The sequence below is a fragment of the Callospermophilus lateralis genome, chromosome 5 (genome assembly GCF_048772815.1).
Source record: "Callospermophilus lateralis isolate mCalLat2 chromosome 5, mCalLat2.hap1, whole genome shotgun sequence".
NCBI classification, from domain to species: domain Eukaryota; kingdom Metazoa; phylum Chordata; class Mammalia; order Rodentia; family Sciuridae; genus Callospermophilus; species Callospermophilus lateralis.
This window is the reverse complement of record NC_135309.1, coordinates 38221165-38241555: the sequence shown is the minus strand read 5'-3', so window position 1 is coordinate 38241555 and position 20391 is coordinate 38221165. Positions and strand designations below refer to the sequence as shown.

General features: G+C 35.8%; 1 protein-coding gene across 1 annotated transcript in view; it reads right to left on the bottom strand.

Moving 5' to 3' along the window:
- The window catches only part of LOC143399071 (uncharacterized), a 46731-nt gene extending 32226 nt beyond the window's left edge, over window positions 1-14505 (bottom strand). The window contains exon 1 of the mRNA XM_077109528.1: window positions 14357-14505. Coding sequence (XP_076965643.1) covers window positions 14357-14505 — 149 coding nt within the window. The remainder of the gene's footprint in view (window positions 1-14356) is intronic.
- Between the last annotated feature and the right edge of the window lie 5886 nt (window positions 14506-20391).

The window sequence follows — 20391 nt, the reverse complement described above, 5'->3', positions numbered from 1 at the left end:
ATGCTCTGCTCTTCTACTAATATTTAATCTGAATTTACCTTCCTTCACAATGTGCACTTACTTCTTTTTCTTTTCTTTTTTTATTGTTGTCTGTGACCTTTAACTTTCTTATTCTTCATTCTCTCTTCTCCCCACCCCTTCTTTATTTCCAAACTTTCCTCTGATCTAAACAGGTCTTGAAATGGAATTCAACTGCACTAGAGACACTTTATATTTAATCTGTTGCTGAAACTTTATAAGATATATTACGTATTACCATTTCACTTTTTTTCTTACTACATACTTATTAGGTTCATTTCATCAACTATTTTAATTTATTAGTGTCCATGTTTTAAATGAAGATCATAGACAATGTTATTTTACAGTACATGGTTCTTACCTTCTATGTCTGGTTATACCCCACTTCCGCTCTTTGATATGCATCACCAGATAAAAAATCAGTGCATTTCTGAGGAGGACTCAGAGACATATCCTGGCAAAAAGAATATCAATAATGAGTTGCATAAAGGTTTTCTAAGGTGACACCCAATTTTCCAGGTTGAAATAAATTAGATTTTAAAAATAGAGAATTACACATTGAAAACTGACACATTTTATACCATAAGCTCATATATCCTCTGCAAATAGGGAAAATTTTACCTTCCTTTGGCTAATGAGCTTATAAACCAGAATAGAAGGACCATAGAGAAAAAAATATATATATATATATATTTAAGAAATCTATATTTCTTTTTAAACTTTTATTGAATGGAAAATTAGTTTTATAATATGATGAAGTTGTAAGAAAAAACGTTTCTTTATTTTACCTTAATATGAGAGCACACAATAAATAGAGTCTCCAGTTAAGAAAAAACTACAAAAAGGTATACCATGGAAGAAAAATGGTGGTGTAAAATCATAGTGTGCTTAGTGACTACACCCTGAATTTGAGTCAAATCAACTAGTGTATGTCTTTGCAATGAGATAGAAGGCTGTAGGAAAAAAACTGGAGTGCAAATGCAGGGCCAATGAAGTACATAAATATTGTATTTTTAAAATAAGAAATAAAGTAAAATAATAATAATAGATAGCAGCAGTGTTAGGTGAAAACTGGCTGGTTCAAAGAGGAGAAGCTCCCCTCATGTGAGCCAAGACTCTCTGCAATTTCAAGAAAATCATGTTCTTAAATTCCAATAAACAGTTTCCACAAAGGGGGAAGTTTGTTTCTGCCTGAGATGTCAAGGGAGGATATGTGTACTACAGATTTTCCCCAGAAATATCAAAGTGCTTGTCCAGGAATCTTCTCCACTCAGTGTCCTTTTCCTAGACTTTCTTCACAGGAGATCAGAAATCCCAATCTTTACTTTCTTGTATTTATAAGACCCCACTATGATATGATTTCACTGGTTCAGGAGGCACCCACAACAAGAATCAGACTATGTCTAAAAGAGAAACTGAGACAAAGATCTGTTGGGGCCTCTGGGATGCTGTAGTCATTCATGGTCACATGGTCTACACAAGGTGAGTTTCATTTAAATGTTGCTGTAGGAAATCTGATAGCAAATGTTGGGGTTGGTTGTAGTAGAAAAGTTGCTGCTAGACTCTCCACAGAGTTGAGCTGATCTTTCATGTCTGACCACCTTACTGTGCTCAGAGGCATTTGAAGGAATAAACCTTACTTCTTCCACTGAAATAATATTAGTCACTTCCTAGGTGATTCAAGTAGAGCACTGAGGGGGCTCCCCCTTTAGAAATATTTCATTGCTGTGACTCTGTAAGAGAATCATCTTCATGTTTTATACCTCTAAGACATAATGACCACCTCTCTATACTGGAATTGTGGATTTCCACCCTATTTGCCCAGGATCAGAGCAAAGATTGACAGGGATGTGCTGAAAACTCTGGTCAACAGAAAATGTGGTCTGCTGCTTGGCAACTTTGTAAAATGATGGACAGTGGGGATAATTCCCTTTTGAAATTGGTGTTTTGAGATTAGGGACAGGAACAGAGATATGTTGTGTGTGGTTTTGTGAGGTAGAAGATTCATGGAGAGCTGGGAAAGAGTTTCATGGAGAATTTGTTGTCTAGATTTTCACAAACCAAACATGGATCCTAAAACCAGTCCACCTCTACAATGCTTAGAGATGGAGCAAGCCCCACAGGGGCCTAGAATCTTGCATATCCCTGAACTCACTGACAGTCAAACTCTGGAATTGGCAGTCTTCAGTGCCAACTGGCCCATAGGCTCCTTGTGTGACAGTTTTGTTGACAGTTTCTATTACGACCACACTCCTATGGTCACTTATATTATTTATATAATAATATATAGTATATAATACTATATAATATATAATGCTATATAAAACATATATATAGTTCCTGATTCACTTCTACTTCTGGCAAGGGTTCCATAACACTCCCTGGTATGCAAGGATGAAAGGATTTCACATTAAAGTCTCCAAAAAAATTACTGGCCTGTTTTGGGTAGAATTGAAAAACAGCGTAAATATAGTTGCTCCACAGAAACCACCCCAAACTGGTGTATTATACAACTAGAAGTTGTGGAAACAAGTGTCTACATTTTAATTACATTAGCAAGGAGAAATCATATACTTTTCTTGTATTTTTCTGGGTTTTATAGTTTTTATCTTTCCAATTCATATGATCTTTTATTGTTTTATTGTTTTTCTTTGCACTTGCTTTGTTGTTTCTCATCTGTATCTTCTCAATTTTTATTTTGTGATTTTTATCTTCATTCTCCTTTCTTTGCCCCTCCACCACATTTTGTTTGTTTGTTTTGGCACCAGGGATTAAACTCAGGGTATTGAACCACTGAGCCACATCCCCAGTCATTTTATATTTTAATTAGAAATAGAGCCTCAAGAATTGCTTAGTCCCTCACTAAGTTGCTGAGGTTGGTTTTATACTCATGATCCTTCTGCCTTAGCCTCCCAAGATGCTAGAATTACAGACATGCCCCAGCATTCTGAGTCCATTTTTTGCCTATATATTTTAATATTAATTTTGGAATCACTAGTGCCTTATTTTTTGTGCATTGTACATTATCACTTCTTATCGGTTATTAAAGTTAGAGATCATTTTAAATAAGGTTTTTTTTACAAATTTACATGTGATTTGCTTCTAGGCTTTTGCTATTACTGGTAGTTATTCTTTATGTTTGGGATGAGACATCTGGAACTTTTGTCACACTGTGTTAAGACTTCCACAATGAAACATAAACCGTGCTCTGGTTATATCAAAAGAGAAATCTGCTCAATAAAATGACCACAGGTAAGGAGGGAGGAAACTATTAGAATGCATGCACAAACCTATGCATTTTAACCCAGAAAACATGAGAGAGCAATATGATAAGACACACACCAAATATTCCTAATTCCTGAAAACTTAATCCATGACATTTATGTGGAACATATACTGGAAAAAATTTAAATAATTGATTGTAAAATAATTGAGGCACAAAGAGAAATAAAAATAAATTAATGAAGTCAATAAAGATCTTTAAAAAACACCCTAATGAGGAAATAGAGTTTCTGTAAAAAAATGAAAGTGATAAACATTAACTCAAATATATATCAGAGTCGGAAGTATCACCAATATACTCTATCAGCAAAAGGAAGAGTGTTAAATCTTGATGATGATGTGGATGAAGTAGAGTTCCGTACAGTAACAAAAATGAGAGACTTTATACGAAAAAAACAAAAGTTTTAGGACAAGTTTAAAAGACAAAATTGAAGACTTGGGTCTTGAGGAAGGATTGGAGATACAAATTTCATAGAAAACTTATTCAGTGAACAACACATATGTAAACAGTGCCTTAATTGTGGAAACAATGGACATCCAGGCACAGGATGCATTTTGAAGCCCAAATAGATGTGGCCTAAACAGAACCTGTCCAGGTCATATTTTAGTTAAAATGCCAAAATTTCAGAGCAAGGAATTCTATGTATAAATTCAAGAGAGAAGCAAGTCACTTATAAATGCTGATAAATCTGAATAACTCTAAAGGCCAGTAGTACATTTCAAGCACTGAAACAGAAATACTGCCAACCTAGATTGCTATCTGTGTCAGTTATTCTTCAGAATCAAAGCAAAAATAAAGACCAAGACAAGAATTAACTAAAATAATTCATGATAACTAACTTATCATTGTAGCATCAGATACATAGGGGAATCTGATATGCACAAGAAGAAGATTAAAATCAATCATGAGAGCATAGGAAAGAATACATTTTACTAGAAAAATAGATAAGCAGATCAGAATTAATAGTGAATCCTATATTGAAAAGCAAGACACACACCTCACTATTTTAACACTGAATACAAAATGTCTTAATTCATGATTATCAATCTGAAAGTTATAGCCTAAAATATCAAATTAATTAACAAGACCAAAATGTATATTGTCTGTAGGAAACACCACTGACTTCCAAAATGTTTGCAGACTAAAAGTGAAAGGATGGAAAATGATATCCCATGCAAATGAAAGAAAGGCAAGAAAGGGTGGTTATTCTCATACTTGACAAAAAAAATTCTAAGCAACAATCACCCAGAGGTTATAAAGAAGGTAACTGCATATTGATAATGGGAAAATACAACGATAATATAAATGTCTGTTAATATTTATGCTTGAATAGTAGAGCACCCAATTTTATATATAATAAACACTATTTATCCTAAAAGGAAAAATAGGCATCAGTGATGTAAGTGCAGGTGACTTTAATACAACACTCTAGTGACTAGATCAACTGGATAAAATATCAACAAAGTTCCCAGAGTTTACCTCATAGCAACTTAACAAATGCCTGTAAAATGTTCCAACTGATAAAAAACTACACATTCTTTTCAGCAACACATGGAACTTTATAACATATCAGGTATTAGCATACAAAACAGTTTTAGTAAATGCAGAAACAATTAAAATAATTCCTTCCAACTCATCCCATTAGAATGAAATTACAGTAGAAAACCACATACATAGCCTTTTTTAACACATGGTGCTGGGAAAACTGTGTATCTATATGAAGAAGAATGAAACTTGATCCCTATCTCTCACCTTTCGAAAGTCAATTGAAAGTAGATCAAAGACATAGGAATAACACTAGAAATGTTGCAACTCCTAGAAGAAAATGAAAGCTAAACACTCTAACATATTGGCATGGGCATCAATTTCTTTAACAAGACCCCTAAAGTATAAGAAATAAAACCAAGAATCAGTAAGTGGGATTGCATGAAATTAAGAAGCTTCTGCACGCAAAGAAAACAAATGAACATGACAGAGTTGGAGAATATCATGCTAAGTGAAATAAGCCAATCCCAAGAAAAACCAAATGCTGAATATTCTCTCTGATAAGTGGATGCTGATCCATAAGGAGGGCGGATGGGAAATGGAGAAACTGCGATTGGGCAAAGGGGAGGGAGAAGTGGAGAGGGAGCATGAGGCAGGAAAGATGGTGGAATGGGATGGAATCATTATACTAGGTACATGTATATCATTATACTAGGTACATGTATGTATACTAGGTACATGTAGCATCATACACATATGGTGTATGATGCTACATCGTGTATAACCAGAGAAATGAAAAGTTGTGCTGCAATTGTGTACAATGAATTAAAATGCATTCTGCTTTCATATATACCTAATTAGAATATATAAATTAATGAATGAACAAAAAAGAACATAAACAGAAAGCTCACAGAATGGAAGAAGTTTTTTGACACCTGATTTTTCAATAGGGGATTAATATCCAGAATATGTAAAAATCTCAGAAAACTTATCACCAAAAAACAAATTACCCAAATAATAAATGGACAAAAGAACTACAGAGAGACTTCTTAAATTATGAAATACAAATCACAAGATTATATGGAAAAATGTTCAATATATCTAGCAAAAAGGGAAATACAAATCAAACTACATTAAAATTTTATCTCACTCCAGTTAGAATGGCGGCTATCAAGAACACAAATAATAAATGTTGACTAGGGTGCAGGGAAAAAGGTTCACTCATACATTGTTGGTGGAACTGCAAATCAGCACCACCACCCTGGGAAGCGTTATAGAGAATCTTCAAAACATTAATAATGAGATCACTATTCCAGTCTTTGGTATGTATCCTAAAGATCTAAAATCACCATATTATAGAGAGGCAGAAACATAAATTATATAGCAGCACAATTCAACATAACCAAGCAATGTATTCAGTCAAGGTATGAATCAGCAGGTTAATAAATAAAGAATGTATATATGAGTTTTAAAAATAATTTTATTTGTAGATGGATAAAAATTCTTTTATTTTATTTAATTATTTTTATGTGGTGCTGAGGATCAAACCCAGTTTCTTATATGGTAGACAAGTGCTCTACCACTGAGCTACAATCCCAGCCCCTGTAATGTCATAAATTAGAATGAAATTATGGCATTTGCTGGCAAATGAATGAAACTGGAAAAGGCAAGGTTGTGTGGATAAAGGAACATTTGTACATTGTTGGAAACACTGAAGACTAATATGTTCACTCTGCAAAGCAGTTTGAATATTCCTAAAAAAAATCTAGGGATCAAACCACAATAGAACCAAGATATTTCTCTCCTGGTTATTTTTTGTAAAAGAACTAAATAAAATCAGTATACTATAGTGATATAGCTACTTCAAGTTTACAGTAGTCCAAATCTTAATTATTACATTGTAAAATCAACCCAGATGCCTACTGATGGATGAAAAGATTAAGAAATTGTTGTATGTATACACAATGTCATTCTACTCACCCATAAAGAATAATTAAATTATGGAATTGGCTAGTAAATGGGTGGAAATGGAGAATACCATGTTAAGTGAAAAAAGTCAAACTCAGAAACTGAAGGGTTGAATGTATTCTCTAATATGTGGAAGCTAGGGTAAAATGAAGAAAAGGAGGAAGGAAGGATAGGATATCAAAAAGATACAGGGAAGATCAGTAGTGTAGTAGTAGAAGATGGAGGGGCCAAGTAGAAGGATAACAAAGGAGAGTCAACAAATAATGAATTCTTCAAAAATTATGTCATGTACATATATAAATATACCAAAGGAAATGTCATCTTTCTGTTTAAGTAAAAAGAACCAATCAAAACTAAATAAATAGAGAAGGGAGCATATGTCTATCAGAGTAGAGGAAAGAGAAAAATGGAGGACTGGAAGGACAGAGGGAGAGAGGATCAGGAGAGAAATTGAATCTTGAACTAAAATCAAATTCCATGCATGTATAATTTTGTTGGGATAAACCCGAAAAAACTACTAAGTATAACAATGACTATATATACTACTATGTATTCAACTTCTATGTATAACTATTACAATCTAATAAAAATAAGATCATAACATATATCCTCAGTTTTAATGGTAATTCTGGGACACTAATGAACATCTGGTTTTCAAGATTCTTTTATTCTTATGCCATTTTAGTTGCTACTTAAAACAATTTATAAATTGAGGCAAAATATAACTCAGAAATTTTGCATATTGATGAGCTTCATAGTGATCTGTATGGATGAACTGTTTTTTGCATAATGAAAGACAATAAACCAATTACATTTTTAAGGCACAAAACTGAAGAGAAAGAGATAGTATTGCTTGCAGTGTGAATAATTGTTTTTTTATTTATAACAATGTGTAACCTAAACAAGCTTTAAAAATTCCAATGGGAATATGATTTTTATAGTATACATAAGAAAATGTGTTTAAAATTCTAATTTATTAGAATTGGAAGATAGCAGAATAAAGGAAGCTTCATTCCAAGCTGTGCTGTGTTAAAAGACCAAATAAGTGGGTATACAGCTTCTCAGCCTAGGTAGGTGAAGGAGAAATTTCACCAAAATTAAATATTGGACATTCAAAGAGACGTAGGGATTCCAAAATTTGAGTGCAAAAATACTGAAGAAAGAAAGTGCCATTGCCCATGACCAATGGCTGCCAGAAGTGGATTTGGCACAGACTTGTTGACTTACAAGGGGTAGTAAAGGAGGTTGCATAGCAAGCTGCATCTTTGGAGTGTCTTGATTCAGAGAAATCTCACATCAGAAACACTGCCTAAACTCATGTGATCCAGAGACTGCACTAGATGCTTAAAAATCATGCTCTGTTGGAAGGGGAAAGGGAAGTTCTATTCATTTCTCCTTTGTGTTTGGCAGCTCAAAGACCATCTGAAAGGGGCCAACAATATGAGTGGTTGAGGGGGAATGATGTCAAGGACTAAATCCAGAAAGGCTATGCTCTGGGGACTCCAATGAGTGTAGAATCATCCCCCCTGAACCACAATTAGATTTCTTGGGAGGCTTCTGAGAACCAGATCCATTGAAGAAATTGGCTGCTGTGTAGCCTAAGAGTAGGTCAATCTAGTTTCTTCAAAGAAAGCCAGGTACAACAAAACCTAATTAGACTGAGGCCAACTAGATCTCAGTGCCAGCAGCTAGAACATCCCTTAAAGAAAGCTGCAGAAGTGGTAGCCCAGGAGTGCATCAAACTGGTCTTAATGGACACTACTAACCCATCCCCCTTCATGCAGAAAAGAAGAAAATGTCTCTTATGTAAAACAGCTTCAATCTTAGGCCACTACAACTAGTAACAAAAAAAGCAGGAAGAGGTTAACACCCACTTCCTTTGCTCTATCAGTACATAACTAAAAATTATACATAATGTTAGTACATAATTTTTAGTTGTAGATGAACATAATACTTTCATTTTATTTATTTATTTTTTATGTGGTGCTGAGGATCAAATGCAGTGCCTCATATGTGCTAGGCAAGTGCTCCACGACTGCATAACCATCCCAGCCCTCTCATTCTCTTATCTTCTGGTAACAACCAAATTCTGTTGTTCTCTCTCCCTCTCTCCCAATACATGTTTTCTTCTATTTTCCTCATCTTCTTCTAATCATTACTGCCAAATGTCTTCTGCATTCTCTCTGTTCACTTTCTTATAAATCTTAACTAACTTTGTAAGACATTTCTTTTTTTCTACTTAACTGCATTTTTAACATTGTAGCTCCTGCCCCCCACATTTAATGCTAATACAATCGTTAGTATTGTAGATTATATGACTGACACTTGCTATTGACTTTAAAGCCACAGATAGTTCATGGTTATTGTTTATAATCTGACAATTGCTAAATTCACTACTCCTCTTTATGGCTACATTAATGTTGAGACATCAGAGCAGGATCTAGGTATTAATGTTAACTCTGTGGTATATTATTTGGAACAGTTATCACTACTGTTTCTTTGAACCCTATTCTGTGATGTGTTGAGAAGCCACAGGGACACTAAGAATTCACAGGATAAAAAATGTACTGCTGAACTAAACATTCCCTGACATTACTTTAACCCAAAGAAGCGAGAAGATAAATCCCCTGAACTATCAACAAGAATCCAAGGAGGAACAAAAGAGAGGAAAATCGGGGCCCATGCACATAAGTTTGTCAAAGTAAACAAAGTACCATGTATAATTATAAAACTATAATAATAATTTTAAAAGAAAGAAAATTGCCAATTTCTAAATTCTAAAATTTAATCCCATTTCAAAGATTTTTATAGTTTTTATACAATCCAAATCTTTTAATTGATAAAAATACCAAGAAAAGTATGAATTCTTTATAAAAATATACTATAATACAAGAGTTGTATATTTATTTATTGAGGCAAATAGATCATCTGAGTGAATGCTACATTTTGCCAGCCGCAAACTAGAGAACACTCATCTGTGCTATTAGGAGGCACTCTCTGTCCACCACACCACACAGTAACATGGCTCAAAGGGGCCTCATTTGGTTCTTAAAAGAAGCTTGGATTCCAGATTTCTGCATCAGTCATCTTAATTTTAAATATGGACACAATGCTTAGATGTAAATTAAATAAATTCATGAGATAAAGAAGAAGATGGACAGAAATTTCAATAACTGTTACTATTCTGATCAAGAAAACCCTGCTTAAAAATCCACATTTGTTGAAGAATGTCACACTTAAAAAAAACGTATTTTAAATATTTTGGAAATAATCATGTTTGGTGTATACCGTAGTTCTGGCTTCTATATTTGCATTGAGTGAAAGCAGTTTTTCTGCTAGTGATGTTTTCTTCAGAGAAAGAGCAAAGTGAAGAGGAGTTTCATTTCGGTTGTTGTGAGCATTTGGATCAGCACCATTTTCTAGAAGGATAGTTGCACATTTCTCTTCCAGATATTGTAGGGCCCGTTGGGTTTATACCAAGAAATAAACTGTAAATTTTGACAATCGAAGAAAAATATTTCATATGTTTTACTAATTAATCATATTAAATAGAATTAATCAATTTTTCTTCAAAGCATTTCTATCATTTTTTTTTCTGCAGATATCCTTGGCTACAACTACCTTCATCAATGGTGTGTTGCCATCACGGTCACAGAGGTGAATATTACATTTTTTCTTCACTAAAAAAGCCACCAATTCTGGGTGGCCAAAGGCACAGGCATAATGTAGAGCAGTCCTATGAAGGCAAGAGGCTTTGTTAGAAATTCATAAAGCATCCTCTCAAAATACATGATTATTTATGCAATTATCAACATTAAAAAGTATGCAAGTCCTCTACTATTTTTTAAAGAAAGAACAATATTTACTAGCTGTTAGTACACACTAAGTTAATAAATGAGCAGCCTATTCTGTTGACTTTCTGTTTTGTCTTTCTTTTTTGGATACTGCTAGGGACTGAAGCCAGGAGCACTCAATCCAGGAGCCATATCCTAAGCTCATTTTTATTATTATGATTTGTTTTAAATTTTGAGGCAGAGTCTCCATAAGTTGCCCAGGCTGTCATTTATTTATTTATTTTTTTAAAAATTAATTTTTATTGTAGGTTGTTCAAAACATTACATAGTTCTTGATATATTATATTTCACACTTTGATTCAAGTGGGATATGAGCTCCCATTTTTACCCCATATACAGATTGCAGAATCACATCAGTTGCACAACCATTGATTTACATATTGCCATTCTGGTGTCTGTTGTATTCTGCTGCCTTTCCTATCCTCTACTATCCCCCCTCCCCCCTCCCCTCCCCTCTTCTCTCTCTACCCCCTCTACTGTAATTCATTTCTCCCCCTTATATCAGGCTGTCATTTAACTTGCAATGCTTCTGCTTCATTCTCCCAAGTAACTAGAAATATAGGCATGAGCTACTGGGTCTGGTCCCACTGATCTTTTATTTTTGATTTTTTTTTTTTTTTTTTTTTTTGGTGCTGGCATAGGAACCAGGACCTGGAGCCTCCTAGATAAAGTCTCTACCATGGAGCTATATCCCATCCCAGAGTGTCCTACTTGCCTAGAATGTGCATGGACCTTGAATTTAGATCAACATTTGCTTGAATTCTACTTTAACCTCTGTGACATGCTATTTAGTTCTCCTATTCATCAATTTTATCTCCAATCAAATACTGATTAAAATTAGTAGTTACCTACTGGGATGATAGTGTGATACTTAAAATTAAAATCTATGTAAAATGTTTGAACAGTTTCTAGTACAAGCAACAGTTGGCTATTGTAATTATAATTTTTGGCTATTGTAATTATTACTATTACTATGAATCAACAGAGTAAGTAGGGACTATGTATTTCAATTAGTCTTAGATGCTCTTTTTTCTATCATTTTGACATCACTGACATTGGAAAGCCACTACAAGTATAATGGCAGCATTCAATTTTTTTATTCATACATGAAATAAAGGACCATCACACAGTACCTTACCTTAAGTGAAATGTGATACACACAAGAGGTCTACAGTGGTTATAGTAATATGAGTGCCATTTAAATTAATTTTAGTTGTTAAAAATACTATAGGTAAGGAGAGATGAATGATAAAACAATAATAAAAGACCAAATTAAAACCATGGTAATCCTTGCTTTTCTTTTTTTAAAGTAATTTAAAGCTAAAGGAAATGTAGGACTCAAATGAATTAGCATGGTTCACGCTATTCAATATTTAGATTTACAGGATATACATAAATCAGGTGTTTCCAATGTTCCGTTTTTAACACTGCTTTAACTTTTAAAATGGGCAGTTTATAATTTCCTACCAGAGTGCTTCTGTTTGAAATGGAAGAGGAAAAGTTTTACTTGAAATTGAGTCCTATCTCTGAAGTTTTAAACTTCTGATCAATCAAACATAAAGCTTTTAAGAAAGAGTCTTAAGAGTCATTATTTCAATTACATACTAGGTATTCAGAGTATGGGTATAAATGAATGAAATAAAAGAACAGATAAGTATACTTGAGTTCACTTTTTTAAGCAAAAATTATGAAGGAAAGCAATAATTTGGCAGTAGTAATAATCTTTATTACTTGTTCTCTTTTTTATCATCATGCCACTAAAACAAAATTATTAACCTAAAATTGCATGTATGTAACAAAACATATCTATAAGAAATGTAATTATATCTATAAGCACAGATGAAAAGTTCCCCTTTGCTTCTACATAGAAATGTACTAGAAGAAAACACAAATGCCTCTTTATACATTTTATATTGGCAAGAACTTTCCTAAGAAAGAAAGAACTGAAAAGAAGACTTACTTTTTTCCTACTTCTTTTAAAAATCTTTTATTTACTTATTTATTTAATTCTGGTGCTGAGGATTGAATGCATGGCCTTGAGTTTGCTAAAGCCAAAATGACTTATATTGCACAAAGCACTCTTTTTTTTTTCAGATGCTCAAGTAACATTTGAACATAGGAAAAAACATTTGTGTTTCTGGTAAGAGAAGGAATTTAATTTAACAAGAAATAAAATATATTTCAGAGCTATAAAATTTTGAGGATGCAGAGAACTTGTACTTACTCTGCAGCTTAAGGTTCAGCTACTTAAGACTCACTCCTCAAATAGATGATTTGATGGTAAATTCTGTGCAACATTCAGAAAGTATATGTTTCTACCAATTCTAGTATACTAAATATTCTTTCAGATATTTTCATGTTTTGTATTTTATCCTGATGTACTCACTTATATTTTGGCTGTTGGCAAAGAAGTAATTCATAAAAGTTTACAATGTATTTTGATACCCAGATTGGCAAGACTTTGTCTACCTCATAAACATTTTTGTAGTGTCATCATGATCTTAAATACTGCATGCAGGTGGGACTCAAAAATGTTATAACCCTGATATTTTAATTAATTTTTTATTTTAAAATTTTTGTGAAATTGGTAACCATAGAAAGAGCTCACACATTGGAGACAATGAATATTCCTTTTCACAAACACTGTCACCAGGGCACAGACCTACTATGGATAGCCTTTGTCCCTTGAGAACAAGGCTGAGCAAGGGACACTAGGGGAGAAGGAGGCAGCCTTGTGCAGCCTGGGAACCTTCTGTTTGCTGCTCTCTTGTTCTTCTGACTGAAGGCCTGCACTGCCTGATCTTGTGGACCAATGCTCTGCTCTCTCTGTTTAAATAAACAAACAAACAGTAAGAGATAACTTCAGAAAGTATATTGGAACAGGGGAATCAACAAGTTTGTGCAGAAAGCTATTGGCACATTTTTTTAAAGTGTAATCTGCCTGAAGTGGTACAAAATTAGGGAAGCAACGTGTGTTTAATGCTTGGAAAATGGGAAAGCTGCCAGAGAACTCTATTGTCTGCTCTCTTGAAAAGTAACTTAAGTGAATGGAATATTTTCAAAAAATTCAGGGCTATTCAACAAGCCTTGCTATGAAGTTGGTTGGCTAATGAAGATGACATCAAGTTATCCTTCAGAATTTGATGAAATAGTGAGTTAGGCATGTGAGAAATAAGTAATATCTAGTGAGGAGTGAAAGTGCTCCTCCTAAATGTACTAGTGTGAATTAAGGTAAAAAAACAAAAGAACAACAACAAATGTGGAGCCGTGTTCTTAATTCAAAGAGTTCTAATAAAGGTTCCTCAGTTGATAACAGATAATGGGTTATATTTGAAGAATTTTTTTAGCCCTGTTGTTGCTATATTATGAGTAATATTTTTTTCTCATTATGCACTTTTCTACAATGTATGTGACCTACTTGTGAAAGTGTGTACATTAACAATAAACTGCTGTATGTACATAATCCTTAAACAATTAGTTTAACAATTAGGAATTATATGCCCCCGGGAAACCAGCTACAGATTTGTTTTTGTTTTACTGCTCATTAAGTCTGCCTGGGTGCTAGACCTCCAAGGTTTGCAGGTGCCTGGTACAGAAGCTCCATGGGAGTATGAAAGTCAAGTATCCTGTTGAAAGAAGGGTTGGTCTCCCTCCTGCTCTGTCCCCATGGACAATAGAGAAGACCCATTACCCTGCTTCCCCCAGTTGGCCCCTTGCCCTTCAGCCCCTGACTTCCCAGATCCCATACCTGTTCTTTTTGTCCGTGTCATCAACATGACTTCCACGAGCTAGGAAATATTTCACTCGAGGTGAATCACCATTTCTGACAGCCTCGTGAAATTTGTAAATCTTATTTTCCAAGCGGTAGGCAACAATTTTCCTCCAGGCCGAGTTCATTGTGAGGCATTGGATACTCGCTCCCCTAGGGGGCTTCCTCTGCCTCCAACTCGGATTCTTTGAACTAAAGATTAGCTGAACTAAATCACTGCAAAGCGCCCCAAAGTATAGCCGCTGCAAGATTAATATCTCTCCACGATAAAATACCCGTTGCCAGGCAACACCAATAAACAGAACTGTTTGTGGGGGGCATGGCCTCTTGCTGGATAGAATCAGCTAGGCCACCAGTGATTGGCTTCTGGCAGATTTACCACCTACTAGTCAGCTATTGGCTCTTCTGTCCAGTAGTAGATGGAAGTGTAGGATATGCAGTATTATAGGTGGCGCTAGAGCGGAAGTAAAAGTGGTTGCCTCAGGCCCAATACATCCAATATTGGTGGGGGAAGGAAACTTTAACCTTGATGTCACAGCTGCAGCAGCAGCAGCAGCAGAGATAAAGCTGGATGAAATTTAAGCCTCATGGTGCCAAAACAAAACTTACTGAGCATGGTGCAAGGAGAAGACCTACCTGAGCTTATGGAAGGACAATCTGTGGCATGTAGATTCACTACCTCCAAGGCCACCCTGCTGCACCCAACATTCATGGCAGGCCACCTGGAGTCCCCAAGACCCAGGGGCCAGTCTGCAGTTTAGAGAGGGTAGAGTGATGTTTGGGCTTACTCTCTTTGGGGGCTATGCTCTGGCCAAGCTCTTCTTTGGAGTCCCTGGGTTCTAGCATCCTAGGCAGCTCAGAGTCATGGCTTGAGATTTTCCACCATGTTTCATGCCCTGTAGTATGCCAGGAAGTACCCTGCCTGAGCTGGAGCAGACACCCACAGGCTAAGAATGAGATTCTGCCAGTTCAGTTGTCCCTGTGTCACTGGGGATACCCCCTCCAAGACAGCTGCCCTTTTCAAGCTGTAGTTGTTTACCTCCATGAAGGATGAGGACACTGGGATGAGGCTCCAGGTGATGGCTCAAAGTCTGAACTTGTCCAGGGTACCTGCTCTGCAGTCTTCCAGACACCAGAGGCTGATGGCTGGGTAGATCAGAACATCAGGATGCTGAATGCCTGGTCTCCAAGAAAACTAGCTTAACACAGTCTCCTCAAATCTATATATCCCTCCCACATCCACCTGGTTCCTAGCATGGCTCTAGGGGAATTTAGCACATGCAGTAACAGAGACACAAACTTTTGAGGAGTAGCCAGTAAATTCGCCAGATATAATAAAAAGCATATCTGCTTGCCCCCTGCCCCTTCCTTTTGGACTAGCTTTCCTTATGTACTTTCTTTTATTCTATTTAATTTCCCATTTAAAATTGTAATCAGTCAATGATTTATTGTGGATCATGGTGGCAAGGTGTAAATCTTAGGAAAGACTTTTTTCCACTGATATTTATTTATTTATGAGGGAGGAAGATGGAGGGCTAGAGGGAGGCAACATCCTGGATCGCTCTGTGATCCAGATCTCACCTAGTCAGAATACTGCATCTCTGAGAGTGTTAGAAGACCCCTATACACCTGCTCTCTGCAGAAATCACCAGCACTGTGACCCTGCAAAGGGTTCTGGGCCTCAGTTTTAGAGCAGGACACCTGGCATTTGAGCAGGACCCATACCCCAAAGATCTAGCTAAGGCAGGCCTCATGAGCACCTTAGCAGAATCACCTATCAACACATCTGCAGCTCTCCAAGACTTTGCTCTACTCCCATGCAGGTCACTCAGCTGCTACCTACACACAGCACCATGCCATCCCCAGCTTCCCCTGCCTCACCAGACTCGCTGGCAATGAAAGAAGACGGCCTCCATCTTGGCTCAATAGTCTCACCATATTAGGTGGGGGCAGCTCCCAGATCAGATCTTCAGCAGCCAGGTACCAAAATCCCAACCTTCCCCCCTCTCCAGCATTGTTAACCCAACACAGTAGCTGACCAACACAGGTGTGCAGTGCAATCAGGGAGCTTCCCACGAGAGCCCCTGTGTGAGAGGTTCCTCAATTGAGAACTGCTAAGGGAGACAGGACGAAAGTTTGGAGCCTAACAGAGACCAGGAATTGGGGAATCTCCAGGCAAGATACGGAGATAGTACCAGGTGCTCAAGTCATAGACGTGACCCCCAAAAAGAGACTCATGAGGTGCAGTTTCCCTGCAGGGACTGGCAGGTGCTACTCCCTGCTTCCAGAATCCCTGCACCAGGACCAATCTTTCTACCCTGGTTACCTCCACTCTCCTGAGGGCAGAGACACCAGCTTACAACAGAAAACCCCTTCTATGGCATGAGAAGAGAAGCAGGAAAGATACAGATCTCTAAAATTAGCAACAACCCCAGTTTCTTCCTTTGAGATTTTTTCCCCCTCTTCTACTCCTCTATCCTCCGGCCCTCACATCCCCACCGTATGTGAAAACAAGAACTTTGCATGAAATAGGACTTAGAGGACTGAGTCATCTGAATAATATAGCATAGAGTTGTTGTATCTGCCATTTTTTTTCTTTTCCTTTTTTTCTTCTTTCATTTTTCTTTCCCCTTCCATAATTTGCTATTTTAACATGTGCATTTTTCTAAATATATATGTGTGTTGGTTTTATGTACTGTACTGTCTTCCCAAGTACTTGTCTACCCTAAATTACTTCCTGTCTATTCTCTTGCTACTAACCCTCTCCATTAGATTTCTCTTTTACACTTCCTAAGGTATATTAAATCTATATCCTCACATCCTACCTCCTCAGTATATCATCTTATACTCCACCCCCAGTTCATTGTCCACCATCAGAAACAGTAAACCTTTTTACAAAACTGCTGATTATATTTTAGATAATAATTGAATCCAACATTTCTGTACATTGAGACTAAACTGTAAACGTCTTAATAACAACAAGTTGTTCACAGGTGGCATATTGTTGATATTGGGTTCTGTTAACATTGTCCTTCCCCACAAAGGAAAAGAACCCCACAAAGGAAAGGTCTTGGAACCCTAAAAGAGCACTACAAACCTGTAGGGTAAAACCAATAACACTGTAGACCCACAGAGATGAAAAGGAAGACACATGAGCAACATGAAAAGAAAAAGAAAGAAAATGCCCCAAATAAATCAAGACACCAAATTATTAGAATCATTGGAAGCCATATCAGAAGAAATGACAGATAAGGAGTTCAGGATGTACATGGTTATAAGGTTCTGTGAACTCAAGGAAGATATAAGAGAGCAAATACAGGCAGTGAAAGATCACTTTGACAAAAAGCTACATAAACAAACACAGGAAGCAAAAGATCATCTCAACAGGGAGATAGAGGTTCTAAAAAGAAACAAACAAACAACAATAACAACAACAACAAAAAAAAAAAATCCAGAAATACTAAACCAAATTGAAAGCTCAAATTAAAGTATCACCAACAGAATAGACCACTTGGAATATAGGACATCAGACAATGAAAGCAAAATATATAATCTTGAAAAGAACAGAGGCCATACAGTGATAATGATAAGAAACCATGAGCAGAACAGTCAAGAAATATGGGATAGCATAAAAAGACCAAATTTAAGAGTTATTGGGATAGAGGAAGGCATAGAGGTCCAAACCAAAGGAATGAACAATCTATTCAATGAAATAATATCAGAAAACTTTCCAAACATAAAGAATGAATTGGAAATCCAAATTCAAGAAGCCTACAGGGTGTCAAATACAAAAAGTCACATCAGATCCACACCACGGCACATAATAATGAAAACGCCCAATATACAGAACAAAGAGAGAATTTTAAAAGCCACAAGAGAAAGAAATTAGATTACATATAGGAGAAAAACAATTAGGATAACAGCAGATTTTTCAACATAAAACCTGAAAGCTAGAAGATCCTGGTACAACATATATCAAGCTCTGAAAGAAAATGGGTGCCAAACGAGAATCTTGTATCCAGCAAAATTAAGCTTTAGACTTGAAAATGAAATAAAAACCTTCCATGATAAATAAAAGTTAAAAGAATTTATATCTAGAAAACTGGCACTGCAAAACATCCTTGGAAAAATATTCCATGAATAGGAAGTGAAAAACAACAATGAAAATCATCAGAGGGAGGTAGTAGTACCCTAAAGGAAAAACTAATCAAAGAAGAAAATCAAGTCAAGTTAACTAACAAAAATAATCAAATGTGGCTGGGAATACAAACCAGGTCTCAATAATAAACCTAAATATTAATGGCTTAAACTTACCAATCAAAAGACATAGGCTAGCAGATTGGATTAAAAAAACAAGACTCAACAATATTCTGCCTCCAGGAGACTCATAGGAAAAGACATACACAGACCAAAGGTGAAAGGTTGGGAAAAATCATACCACTCACATGGACTGCAGAAGCAAGCAGGGGTTTCTATCCTCATATCAAATAAAGTAGACTTCAAGCCAAAGTTAATTAAAAGGGATAAAGATAAACATTATATATTGCTCAAGGAAATCATACACCAACAGGACATAACAATCATAAATATATATGCCCCAAACAATGGTGCAGTTATGTTCATCATACAAATTCTTCTCAAGCTGATATTTATTTATTTATAATTAATAATTTATTTATTAATTAATGGGGATTGAACCCAAGGTACTTTACCATGAGATACATCCCAAGACATTTTTATTTTTATTTTGAGACATGGTCTCAGTAAATTGCTGAGGCTGGCATGGAACTTGTGCTTTTCCTGATTCTGTCCTGGATTTCTGGAATTAGAGGCATGGCTTACCTTGCCTGGTTTCACTTTTTAATACTATCATTTTTATTTTATTTTATCAACAATAATGTGTTGTGTATTAGTTTTAATTAGTTTTACCTGATAGTAGAATTCACTTTGATTATGCACTTTGATATATCATACATAGATGGGATATAATTTCTCATTTTTCTGAGTGTAAATGTTGCAGAATCATATTGGTCATGCATTCACATGTATACATACAATAATAATGTCTGTTTCATTCTACTATCTTTCCTAGCCCTATATCCCCTTCCCTTCCCTCCCATCACTTCCTTCTACCTAGTCTAAGGCAATGCTATTCTTGCCTACTATCCCCTGCCTTATTTTGGAATTAGTATTCGTATATTAGAGAAGACATTTGATCCTTGGTTTTGTGGGATTGGCTTATTTCGCTTAGTATGATATTCTCCAACTCCAACCATTTTCTGGCAAATGCCATATTTTTTCTCTTCTTTAAAGCTGAGTTATAGTCCATGAACTATGTGTACCACATTTTCTTTATCCATTCATCTATTGAGAGACACCTAGTTTGGCTCCATAGTCTAGCTATTGTGAATTGAGCTTCTATAAACATTGATGTGGCTGTGTCACTATATTCTGATTTTAAGTCTTTTGGGTATTAGTGTGGGATAGCTGAGTCAAATGATGGTTCTAGTCCCAATTTTCTGAGGACTCTCCATACTGCTTTCCATAGTGGTTGCACCAATTTGCAGTCCTACCTACAATGTATGAGTGTATCTTTTTCACCACATCCTTGCCAACATTTATTGTTGCTTGTATTCTTGATGATTGCCATTCTGACAGGAGTGAGATGAAATCTTAGAATAGTTTTGATTTGCATTTATTTAATTGTTAAAGATGTTGAACATTTTTTTATACATTTGTTGATCAATTGTATTTCTTCCTCTGTGAAATGTCTGTTTGCCCATTTATTGGTTGTGTTATTTTTTTTTCTTTTTTTCGGAGGTGGATGTGATAAAGATTTTCTCCCAATCTGTAAGCTCAAACCTCATCTTATTGTTTCCTTTGCTGAGAAAAAAACTTTTTAATTTGAATCCATCACATTTATTTATTCTTGATTTTACTTCTTATGCTTTAGGAATCTTGTTAAGGAAGTCAGATCCAATACTGACATGGTGAACATTAGGGCCTATTTTTTC